This window comes from Trachurus japonicus, chromosome 15 (genome assembly GCF_045865225.1).
Source record: "Trachurus japonicus isolate A0001 chromosome 15, Traja_1.0".
Taxonomy (NCBI): domain Eukaryota; kingdom Metazoa; phylum Chordata; class Actinopteri; order Carangiformes; family Carangidae; genus Trachurus; species Trachurus japonicus.
The window spans coordinates 9,148,977-9,161,305 of NC_140921.1; the positions used below are offsets into that span (position 1 = coordinate 9,148,977).

Below are 12,329 nucleotides of genomic sequence, written 5' to 3' on the forward strand. Positions count from 1 at the left end.
TACTACCTACTGTATCACTGAGTAAACTGAATATGAGACAATCACAACAAGACACGACGCACATCCTCCAAACACCACAACGAGGAGTGAATCAAAAATATAAAAAAAATAAGAGTCTGCACACTAGAATATGCCAGAACAACAACTTGTTTTTGTTCTTTTATACTTTACTTTTTACGTTTTTTGTACAAAACATGGGCAGCATGAGTGTAATAAATAAAAAAAGTAGGTATGGGTACAATATGATGTGACAAAGATCATTCAAATGCTAACCACGTGCAGTTAGTGTCCTTATTGATACAAAAGAAACAGCACAAATGGAAAGAAGAAATGTTCCCGTCCCGTGTTTAATATGAATATCTGTGGTGATGTTCATATGAAACATTCAGGAACATATTCTAGTGTGCGTAGTACTCTGCTTTTCTATTTTTGAGTAATTGAATATGACAGGAAGTTAAATGGCAAAATTAATGAGGAAGGAAACTGTGAGATTTACTTCTTCCAGTGGGTTCTTCTTCGGAGCGAGAGACCTGTGTCCTGCCGATGCAACACACACACACACACACACACACACACACAGCTGAGCAGCAGATGTACAGTATCTGGTCACAGGCAGGAGGAGGAGGAGGAGGAGGTGGTGGTTTGGAGCGACTGCAGTGTATCCAGTGATGTCACGGTTGTTTTAAAAAAAGCCACATGGATGTCCACTCACTGTTGCCTCTAAACAGATCGTTCCCCAGAGACGCCGCAGCATTCCTCAGGATTAGGGCCATTAGCATCACAGGGGCTTCAAACATGGTAATGTTGGACCGGGGGGTTGCCGAAAGGCCGGCCGGCCGCGGAGGTCAGATGCAGCACTGTGCTACGTGTTGATGACGGGGCCGCTCCCTGTTTTGCGTGCGTGACGACCGGTCTGTCGTCCCCTGGTCACACACACAGGAGCCGCAGTCGGATCAAAGCCGGCTGCAGAGCTCCAGATGTTTGGGGAGTTTACTTGCAGCTGGGCCGTTCTGTTAGCACAATTCGTGATAACACTTTATACTACTGGCGTGCAAGTCGTTTACTGTAATTTTCCTATAAAGCCCAACCATCACCTAACAAACTAAAACAGCTTGAACGTTACACAAAGTGGAAAAAGATGTGAAACGGACTGAAACGTTTTCACTGGGAAAAAAGCAACTGCAGCAAGAAAGGATCATTATACCTGACGTTTGATTACTTATCAGTGGCTGCACAGCTCTGGAAAGCTGTTGATATGTCAGGGTTTTCCTTTGTTAGAGTTAAGTGTTTACATTTATTTTGTTTTGTTTGGTATTTATACTTTAAGGGGGGGGGGGGAGTATGCTTATTTATGTTTAAAACATACAGTAGGTGTATACTAGGGCTGGGTATCGCTACAGATTTACTGAATTATTTTGATTCCAATTCACAAGGTCCCGATTCGATATTGATTCATTTGGAGATATTTCAGTTTTAATAACAAATTGCTTGGTTATGAAAGATATTTTCACAAAACTAATGTTTCAAATTGTATAAAGATGGAACTCTCTGGTGCATTATTAAAAATATTAATGTTTACAATAAATTGACTGAAAAGCAGTTACATTAATGTACATTTATTTAACATAATCCAATCCAGAAGAAAACAGTGCAACGGTGCCCAGCCCGTTGTTTATTGATGTGTGCACTTGATTTTACAAGACCGAAATAAACTCACTAAACTAAACTCAACTAAGTGTCGATTCAGTGAGATTATCTGGTTGATCCACGGTGACTTGTTAATGTCGGATTCAGAGTTGCTCGGAGAAGATCTCATGTGAAGCACATGTCCGTTAAAACCTGTGATGTGACATTTACGAGCTGGCTGACTCACAAGTCACGACGCTGCACCCTGAGGAGTTGACACCGTCCCAGCAGTGACAGCGAGCGCCTCGGGCTCCAGAACAATAAAATAAATAAATAAATAAATCTCGTGGTCAGATCTGTACAGGTAAGTACCAATTTAGGATGTGATCAAGATCCTGTCATAAATTCCTCTTAATCCACTCATCAACAGCTGGATGTGGTTACATGCAAAGAGGCAAAGCAAGGTGCCAACAAAAACATGGAAGAACATGAAAGCTGGAAAACATGAATGTAAAAAAAAAATACAGCTTTGGGAATGTTGTGAATGTTGCACATTTTGGAAATGTAAACACTGTTTGTTTAGAAGCAAACTACACTGGCAAAGTCACTTAAAGAGGAACTATGCAGGATTTTTACCTCAACTCTGCTACATTTTTACCTTAATTACACAGCTTTGGAGTAATTGTGATGGTTTAATAAATGCTCTCTGCCTTCCACCTAGCGTCTCTTGGCTGAAAACCAACCTTGTAAAATGTCCCAACTCTCGTCTCTGCGGCACCGCGACACAAACGTGCCCCGTAACCTGTAATCTCTTGTTTATGACAGATTAAACTACACAGATACACACGTACATACATCGTATGATGATATATAATGTTATGTACGGCTCTATTGATCGATTTCTCACCGGTTTTGTTGTAAACAAATGCACATGGTCGAGAGGAAGGTTAGCAAAACAAAAGAGGAAAAGCGACCAGACATGCATATACAGTAGTTCCTCTTTAAGTGCTGTCTGAAGAAGGGCTGTGTACAGAAACGTCACACATAAAGATGATAATAAAGAATAACTTTAACTGCACCTGGTGGGATATTCAGCTTCTACCCGTTTAGCAGCAGGTCGCCTCAACCTTCAGTGCATTCTCAGTCACAACATGGTCCTCGTGAACAGCACGGTGCCAATTTGAAAGGTTAATTGCAATCAGGGTTTGCAACCTTTCAGATTCTGCTCTCGATGCGAGGAACATAAAATGCTGCGTCCTGTGTTTCCACGGCCTTGTGTGGCTTTTATTTTGAAGAGACCACATGGTAATGAGAGTGAACGGGTTCATGTCACCGCCGTGGATTCGTTTCCCCTTTAGAGTTGGTGGTGAGAGCATGGAGCTACGGTTTGGTAATTAAAGCGCTGGCTACACTTAGAGCAGCTGTGATCGCAGCAAAGTGCGACTGCTTGTGTCAACCAGCGAGAACGTTGCCCCCGTTGACCTTTTCTAAACGGGTGGCCTGACCTAGAATCAAGACGACGAGGAGCGGAAAAAGCAGAGCAAAATGGAAAACTGGGGTTCTCCCTTGTAAAGGCATGGGACTGCCTGCATTTACTGCTCGCTGCAGTTTTTCCACTAGGGGAAAATTTCCACGGTCATCTCCCTGACAATGCGGCTCCAGAATAACTCAGAACAACAAACTGTGAGTCAGCTGTGAAACCAACTGTGTGTGTGAGACATGAAAAACATGTGTGTGTGTGTGTGTGTGTGTGTGTGTGTGTGTGTGTGTGTGTGTGTGTGTGTGTGTGGGCTGTGTCGTATGAGCACAAGAAGGTGTGTGTGTGTGTGCATGTAAGGAGTCTTTCCGACATCTGCATTCCTCTGTGGAGTGGGTTGGGATGGGGAGTGGGGTGGAAGAGCCCTATGGGAAATAAACAGAAGACGGACAGATAGAGGAAGTCCTTCACCATCAGTTGTTATTGGAGAGAGTGCATGTGTACTGTATGTGTGCAGTTGTCCTCCATGCTTGAGATGCAGGGTGGGGTCGAGTTTTTTTTTTTTTTTTTTTCCTACAGCTGAGTATGTGGACTTGAGTCAAAACAAATCTCCAGAGGAAAAGGAAGAGAGAAAGAGAGAGAGTTGAGGTGTTAAAGATGATGATCCGGCCGGTGCTGCTTCTGGCCAAACCTCATCTCATCTTGTAATACGCAGAGCAAAATTGTGGTTAATCTCATCTTCCAAAAATACTCGATTGTAACCCCGCGGCTGAACAATCCCATCATCAGTGTGAGGCTTTCAGTGCACGACCCCGAGTAACCAGACAAAAATATCTCCACATGTGTTTCTGTTGCTTCTTCTTGAAGAGCGTTTCCGTTCTGGCTTTCCGGATCGCTGCCCTTTGTTCACATCGTCAGCTAAGCCTGTTAGAAGATATCTGGGGGGTTAAGTGACAAATCAAAGTGCTTCTACAGTAAATCCTTAGTGTTTATTCCACTAGTGCCCTGCTATAATAAACACCTATTTGTACTGTTCTCAAAGTTTGGATTAAATCTTATGTAATAGAAATCATAGGAACAATAGGAAGTCACAGCAAGGGTACACAAATTCTTATTTTTGTTGAGACTGCATGTCCATATAAATGTTTTACTGTTTGTATTGTGGTGCCTGAAAGCAGCACTGAGGTTTCTCTTAGACAAACAAAGTAATGTTTACATCAGTGTTCCTTGTGTGCATCTTTGAGGTCTAATAAGTGCATTTCCTTCCTATTAATTAACATGATGTTTCCATTAAAGCTTGGGACAAACCTGACGACTGCCTGGAAACAGACTGTACGAGCTGCCACACATAAAGAGTGTTTCCACAAACTCGCACAGATTGTTTAGTCTTCGACAGTTTTGGACGGAGCATGAGCTCAGAAGAACTGGCTCCCAATAAATGGGACGACCTGGTAATAAACTGAAATCTCTCGTAACTGCTCATCTATCCTCAAAAGAAACGAAAGGGACTACAGAGGATTAAATAAAGTAAAATAAACCTTACAACTGAGTAGGGCTGGACGTCATTGCACTGTTGCACTTTTTACTTCTGTAGTGGGTAATTTTAAATAAATGTGCATTAATGTAACTGCTTTTTTGCAAAAATGTATTATACTGTAGCATTAATATTTTTAATAATACACCAGGCTAGAGAGTTACATCTTTGTACAATTTGCAACATTAGTTTTGTGAAAATCTCTTTCATAACCAAGCAAATTGGTATTAAAACCGTGGAGAAAAAAAGAGAATCAGTAGCGATACCCAGTCCTACAACCAGGGCTCCAGTCTGCCCCGAAATGTCAGCATTTTGCCCCTAAAAATTGAGACAGTGCAAGTAAATATTTCATCTACTTGCACATGTGTTAACCAGTAAATTTGCTTGCCATTTAAACATGGAAGGGGCAACTCAAAGAATCCGGTATCCGTCATTACAGGCAGCAGGCCAGTATGTGTGAGGATCATTAATGAGAAGGAAAATGTGAATATTAGCTGTGTTTATTTGTACAGACAAGCCTTTGAGTGTTAGGCGGTACCCACTTACCACTGTATGTTGCTCTCTTAACTGCCTGTTTCAACTTCCTCTGGCCTTGCAGTGCCATGTGACTATGTGTTACTGTATTTTATTTATCCCGCATTGCAAGGCCAGTGCATTGCTTTATACACAGGGCTTTGCTACAGTATATGCTCTGTCCATAAGTTTCCTATATGTTTTTGTTGTTGTTTTTCCAGTTTGTGTCGATTGAACTGTGGTTTTATTGCATATACTGTTAAGCACTCTGTGTACACGTACTATGAAGGATGCTATATAAATAAAAATGTACTTACTTACTTACAGTGTGCGCCCCTACATTTTCCACTTGCACTCCTAAAATTTTGTAAATTAGGAGGCCACTGAGCTCTGAATAAAATAAGTTATTCTGGAGCTCAGCCTACAACAAAGTTAAACACACAAGAGAGCACAGTGAAGTGACTGGTCAGCGGTGACGACCCCATCAACTGTTACATGTTCTTGTACAAAACAAAGTGGACGGCCACCAGCAGCTTGTGCTGTTTACTGTATATGCAGCACAGCGGGTGGTGAATGGGAGAAAAGAGTTTGGATGAGATCCAGGATGGAGGCAACACGGATCATTCAGCAGAGAGGCGAGTGAACTTTGTTTCATGATTTAAAAGAAAAAGAAAAAAGTTTACAATAACAACTGTCAGCGGCTGTCGAGTTGAGATTATATTCTTTACACTCGCTGACCCGGACTTGGTCCAAAGAGCTCCAATAAGTCGTCACCTCCAGATCCCAACTGTCTTCAATTTAAAAGCAGAAATCACACAGGGGTCGGGCTCTGTTTGTGTCTTTGTGCACACAGTGAACTCATGCGGTTTCAAAGGAAGAACGCAGCGAACGGCGGGCGTGTTGGTTGGAAACACTGATTGGACTGAACTGGATCCACCAGCGACTGTGATGACCAACACATCCAGCCATTATCAGCCATGACTCACTGCTCCAACAATGACCAATACAGTCGATCGTCGCCAAAACACACAGTTCACATTCAATCTACTCTCATATAGTTACCAAGAAAACAAACCTCATCCACAAGAGTGAAGACGTACTGTATCAACAAATTCAATATCTCTGTCTGGAAAAGGACTGTCAATTCAGGGAAATAATAAGCTATTACCTTGACCATTGGACTGAATGATTAATGTGCTGATTATTGATTATATAATCTTGTCTTGTCTCATGGTCTTCTTCTTTACTGGCGTATTATGGAAATAATGATATGTGTTTGTAATTTGCAGGTGCTTACCCCAGCACAATGAGCTCTCCATACTTCACTGGCACTTTGGTGGAGGCGGTGGTGGAGATGTTTTCCTGCTCTGGCGAGTACATTGGGCACGGCTGATTGAGGGGGGAGGCGAGACCGGTGAGATCCAACAGGGTGATGGAGGGGGGAGACAGGAAGAGGAAAGGAAGGAGAGGGAGGGAGGGAGGGAGGGAGGGGGTGCTGATCGAATGGCGAACGGGGGGGAAAGGAGGAGAAGGAAAGGGGAAGGGTCAGCTGATCCTCAGCTCCACCCTCTCATGCTTCATGTGTCCGTCTCCCGCAGCGCTCGTCCCGCCCTGCACGGTGACAAAGAGAGGATTAGCACAAAGATTAGTGTGTTTACTCACGGAGGCCTAACGGGAGGAAACAGGATTCAAATGCAATTAGTGGAGATTTCAGCTGATGTTTAATTCCACGCAGACTGTGAATAGTCTTCACCAGGGCTGCCCCAAAATAGTCGCCCAAGAAGTCATTGGTCAATTGGTCGCAGAAAAAAAAACAAAAAATATTTAGAGTTGTGTCTTGTCAAAATTAAGTCAAAATCTATATGACTGAACAGTGTATGAAAGGCTAGAGGGCTTTTAATTTGAAGGGCCAGATACAGGAAGACATGACACTCACTCACTGTCAGGATGTTTTTTTCGTTATTAGACAGTTAACTATTAATATCATGATATCGCACAAGTTTTAGATTGCTGTAGAGCTATTTATTCATTACCTACATTTTAAAAAGAAACTAAAATGTTTCATTCTGTGCACCTGCAACTTGAAACACTTATGCAGAATCTTAAACTCACCTCCTTTTTTATCATTAAGGCAATTTAGTTCCCTAATTGTATCTTATTTTACCACCAACTGCTCCTGTTTTAACTGACTCATCTTCCTGATTGTCAATTTATTTTCAATGTGATCTTCTGTTAGTTGTGTTGATTGTTTTGAATGTACTCCTTTGTCTTGGCTATATTGTAAATGAGTTTGCTACCTCAATATATATACGAGTCTAAATAAAGGTTATAATAATATTGTGTTACATCAACTTCATAAGCTGTGTGATGTGTTGAAATAAATAATCAGAATATCACGATTAGTCGACTAATGGCCCTGAATGACGACTATTGGTCGACCAAGAAAATCTCTTGGTCGGGGGCAGCCCTAGACTTCACAGTTTGTGGCTTTGTGTAAGCAGCAGCGCACATGATGGTCATTTGAATGAGTCAACAACAAGACACAGGGTGGTTTGCAGCTTTCACCACAACACAATTCAATCTATAAAGTTGAACACTCCTGAGTGATAGTTTTATAAACCTTTCTATTTTTTCTTTTCTTTTTTCTTTTTTTATAATGCAGGGTTGTTTCGAGTTTGAACGAGCCCTCGGGGTTGGAAATGTTGGCCATCGAGCTGTTTGCATGCAAATGGATGCAAGCTCCTGTGTGATGACAATCGAAAAGCAGGTGACACATGTCCGTCTACAGTAGTTGTTCCCCATTCAGCACCGGAGTTCACAGTAACAACAAAACAAAACCACGGTACAAAGAGAAAAGGCATTATGAATTATGAAAACATAAATAAGGGAAAACAGGAACTTAACTTCCTTTTCAAGCGTGCAACCTAGTCATATCAAAGATTTTTTTGGAGCTGCTTCAAAGGGCTGATATGAAAACTCACCCACACACAACTTTCAACCTTCCATGATGTTGCTATAAAGCTTCAAATACAAGAAAAAAAACCTAGATCAGAGCATCGGGGTCACAACCAAGGAACTCATGTGATTTCTTGGTGAGCCAGATTTCTGTAAATGCCACATTCTGCCTGGTGGTAAATGCCGACTGCAGAGGTTGAGTCAAAAACAAAACACAGAAGACACAGGAAATCACAGCAGAAAAAATTTTTTGAGAAGAGGCTGTGTGTGTGTGAGAAAATGATGCATGAGAAAAAGAAAGGAGAGGATGGACTTCCTGTTACAATAAGCTGAGGACGATCTCATGCACTCTCGACATCATCATGGGTTTAAGTTCAACTTGTGACCCTCCCTGCGTGGCCTCACCGCTCTTATACTATAAATATGTCGAGCTATCTCTCCCAAAACAAAAACACCACTTAACCACCGAGCAGCAGACATCCTCATTTCAGGCAGAACATTTCTCCTACCGGTCCCAGAGTGCCTTTCTGCTAAGAGAGTGCAGAACCACATATGAATAAAGCATAGGAAGTACAGTGTTTTGATGATGAGTGGGGAGGGGGGAGCTTTTGTTCCTCAGCACCGAACAGCAGAGACGGTCCCATCAGACCAAGTGGGAGAAGTTCATGCAGAGGCCTTCCAGGTAAATAAGCAGCTCTCCACATCCTGGAGCAAAGACAGTGTTTGTACTGTAGGAGCAACAGCTACGCAACAAAAAGGGACGATATGATATAGTCTGTAATGAGTTGAGTTATTGATACAGCAGCACAATCTGTCAATAACACCAACAACGACCGAAACATGAAAAAGAAAAGTCCTCCTAACACGCACAGTCGCACATACAAGTTATGACTGCAACAGTTTTTTACTGTTTGATTAATATACATATGAAGATGCTCATGCAGTAAGGAGGGCTGTGGGTGCACACACACACACACCAACACACACACACAGCTTCCCCTCAGAAACAGGAAGTTCGAGGTTTCCACTACAGCCAGCTCTGCTCATCATTAGACCTGTTTCTTCGATACACTGACACACCTCATTAAGAAGACGAAAAGAAAAGCCGCCGATGACAGCACAGAACACTTTACAATAAAAAAAAAAACACATCAACTCGTGTCTCTTATAAGTCCGGTGTCTATCTATGCAAATGTTTCAGTTTATCAGAGTGAAAACTGATTTAGAAGATTGGATTAAGATCCTTTTAGCAGATCTGGTCCACGGTGACGTGATTGTATCACTTGCAGATTGTATCACTTGCACTGCAGATTTGCACATTTGAGCTACAAAATCTCCGCTTCTCAAAGATCTTCTATTGGATTCAGATCTGAACTCACTGAGTTTCGTTCATTAAAGAGGAACTATGCAGGATTTTTACCTCAATTAAACAGCTCTGGAGTAATTGTGATGGTTAAATAAATGTAACTTGTTACAGCTCTCGTCTCGGCGGCACGGCGACACACCTTTTAACCTGTAATCTCTTGTCTATGACAGATTAAACTACACAAATATACCTGTCGTAACATCGTATATGATATATAACGTTATCTACCGCTCTATTGATCGATTTCTCGCTGGTTTTCTTGTAAATAAATGCACATGGCCGAGAGGAGGGTTAGCGAAACAGCGGAAAAGCGACTGGACTTACATAGTTCCCCTTTAAAACCAGCCTGAGACGACAACATTTTTTTACTTTGCGACATGGATCATTATCCTGCTGCTGGAAGTGGCCGTTGGTTTAGAAGATGGTCAACTGTGACCATGAAGGAATGCACACGGTCAGCAGCAGTGATGCTCAGACAGGCTGTGGCACTCAGACCATGATTGATTGGTATTAAGGGGGCACAGAGTGAGCCAAGAAAACATTCCCTACACCATCACACCACCACCGCCAGTCTGGGCTGTTGACACAAGGCAGGTTGGTTGGGTCCATGGATTCATGCTGCCTCAGCACAAAATTGGACCAGACTACGATTTTTTCCAGTCTTCATCTGTCCAACGTTGGTGAAAGTCTGCGTCTGTGCAGCCTCAGACTTCTGTTCTTGTTGTTCGTCTGCTGCTGCTGCTGCTGCTGCTGCAAAAAGTTCAACATGTTGTTCCCTCTCAGCTGCTTTTCTCCTCACTCACCACAGCTGTAAAGAGTGAGTGGTTATCCGCGTCACTGTGGCCCTTATGTCAGCTCCAACCAGTCTGGTCATTCTCCTCTGACCTCTCTCATCATTAAGGCGTTTCCTTTTTAGCAGAGCTGCTGCTGCTGCTGCTGCTGCTGCTCACTGGATGTTTTTGTTGTTTTTGATGTGTGTGGGGGGAAAAGAAGCAGAAGTAGAGAAATACCCAGACCAGCCCGTTGTCTATCACCAACACACCATAACAAAAATGTCATGAACTGAGCCCTGTCAGAGAAACACGCACCAGAGAAAATCAACCTGTTGGACATATTACAGGTGAAAGGTCACACAAGCTGCGTTTCCACTACAGGTTTTCACAAAATAAAAGCGCTGATATTTCTAAAATTTCGAAAAAGCACAATTGCTATTTGCAGGTGTTTCCATTGTAAGGTGTTTTGCGAATGAGCCGTAATTCTCGCAAAGCCTAAAGGTCTTGTGACTGTAACAGAAGGAACTATTGTTTGGTTATTCATACAGACATGTTATCAGACTGAACCTAGCACGCCTACGTTTTATTGAATTAACCCGGTTGGGTGGAAACGGTACAAAGTGTGAATAAAGAACAGACTTTTAACAGCAATGTCCCTTTTTGTCATATAATCACGGCCCATGAGACTCAATTTTAAGGAAGATGGACATTCAAAACATTTTGCGTGTACTGATTTAGCAACTGTGGACTGTGGTGACATGACGGGACGACTCAAAACCGACGGTAGAGAGGGAGAGCGAAGGGAAACGCAAACAATTACCAACGGGGTCATATCTTATCAGACCTGGAGTGACGTGTAAATGCAAAAAAAAAATTGTTTCCATTACACTTTTGAGATGCACTTCGATTATCGACACGTCTGAAAAAGGTTTTCCGAAATGTAGGTTTTTCCGTGCATTTCTAATGGGGGGTCATGGAAACACAACTACAGATAGCGTCTGCTAACTCAAAACCTTTACAATCAGACAAACTTTTCACAGCCTCACACCTGAAGATGTGACACTTTGACTTCGAGCTCACATCCCAATGTCTCACTCCTGAAGTGTTAACAAAAAAATCTACAATAAGTACATCACACCGCAGCTCAGTATAGCTGCGAGCTATAAACAGCTTCATCACACACAGAGAGGGAGAAAAAGAAAAAAAAGAGGGCGGAGGTGAAACTCTAGTAGCGCAGAAAGAAATTGCACCAGGGTTAATCACATTTAAGTGAAGGCAAGCACTTCATTTTCTCTATACGACAAGCTCTTGTTGATATTTCAGAACAAAAAACCAGCAGATAGCGAGGGCAGGAACGGCTGTGAATCATCTGACAGTGAGTGGACACTAGTGAGGTTGTGTCGGAGGAAGGATGTTGTTGCTCTGCCTGGTTTAATGAAGGAGCTGGAGGAAGAAGAAGAAGGGGGGAAGTGGAGATAGAAGGGTGTGTTCGACTCGGCCGGCCGGCAAAACTGGACATAAGCGCTGAGCCCCACCTGCTCCCATGACAGAGGAGGTTAATCCCACACACACACAGTATGCAGCATTATCAGTGCATGCTGAAACGCCACGCTGTTTGCATGTGCAATCCTCTCCACACATATAACACGTGACTGTGTGCGGTAGGTTAAGTAAGCAGTCTCGAGGGAGCTGTGGGCTGTTGACTGGCCGGGAATTGATTTTTTTTTATTTTATTTTACCTATGGATCCAGACACTGAACAACCAAAAGAAAACTAGGCCCGAGTATTGAACAGATGAACAGAAAGCTGAGTTATCTATTGGTCTCAACGCTGTTATCAAGAATTCAACAAAACAAACAAACAAAAAAAAAAGCAGCAGCTGCCTCTCCAGAGCACACGTCTCACGCCTTCTCAGGGACATCAGCTCCGGCAGCCGGCTCCCCGGTCTCTCTGGGAAATTATGATCGTATTGGACCATTATTTTCAGACAGCGATGTGTATGCAAAGCAGTCAAAAGTATGGAGAGGAGTCTGTGTCGGTGCATAGAAATGAAAGCCATTAGATTTTAATGTCAGAGGCTGGGAT

The 12,329-nt window shown here is 42.7% G+C and overlaps 1 protein-coding gene across 2 annotated transcripts in view; it reads right to left on the minus strand.

The window, feature by feature from the left end:
- peli1b (pellino E3 ubiquitin protein ligase 1b) overlaps positions 1-12,329 on the minus strand; it is a 52,442-nt gene that overhangs the window by 16,508 nt on the left and 23,605 nt on the right. Inside the window, exon 2 of one of the 2 annotated variants that reach the window (XM_085799443.1) lies at positions 6,448-6,761. In XM_085799443.1, coding sequence (XP_085655569.1) covers positions 6,448-6,530 — 83 coding nt within the window. In that variant the 5' untranslated portion in view covers positions 6,531-6,761. The remainder of the gene's footprint in view (positions 1-6,447; positions 6,762-12,329) is intronic. The other variant, XM_085799444.1, reaches the window with a different exon arrangement.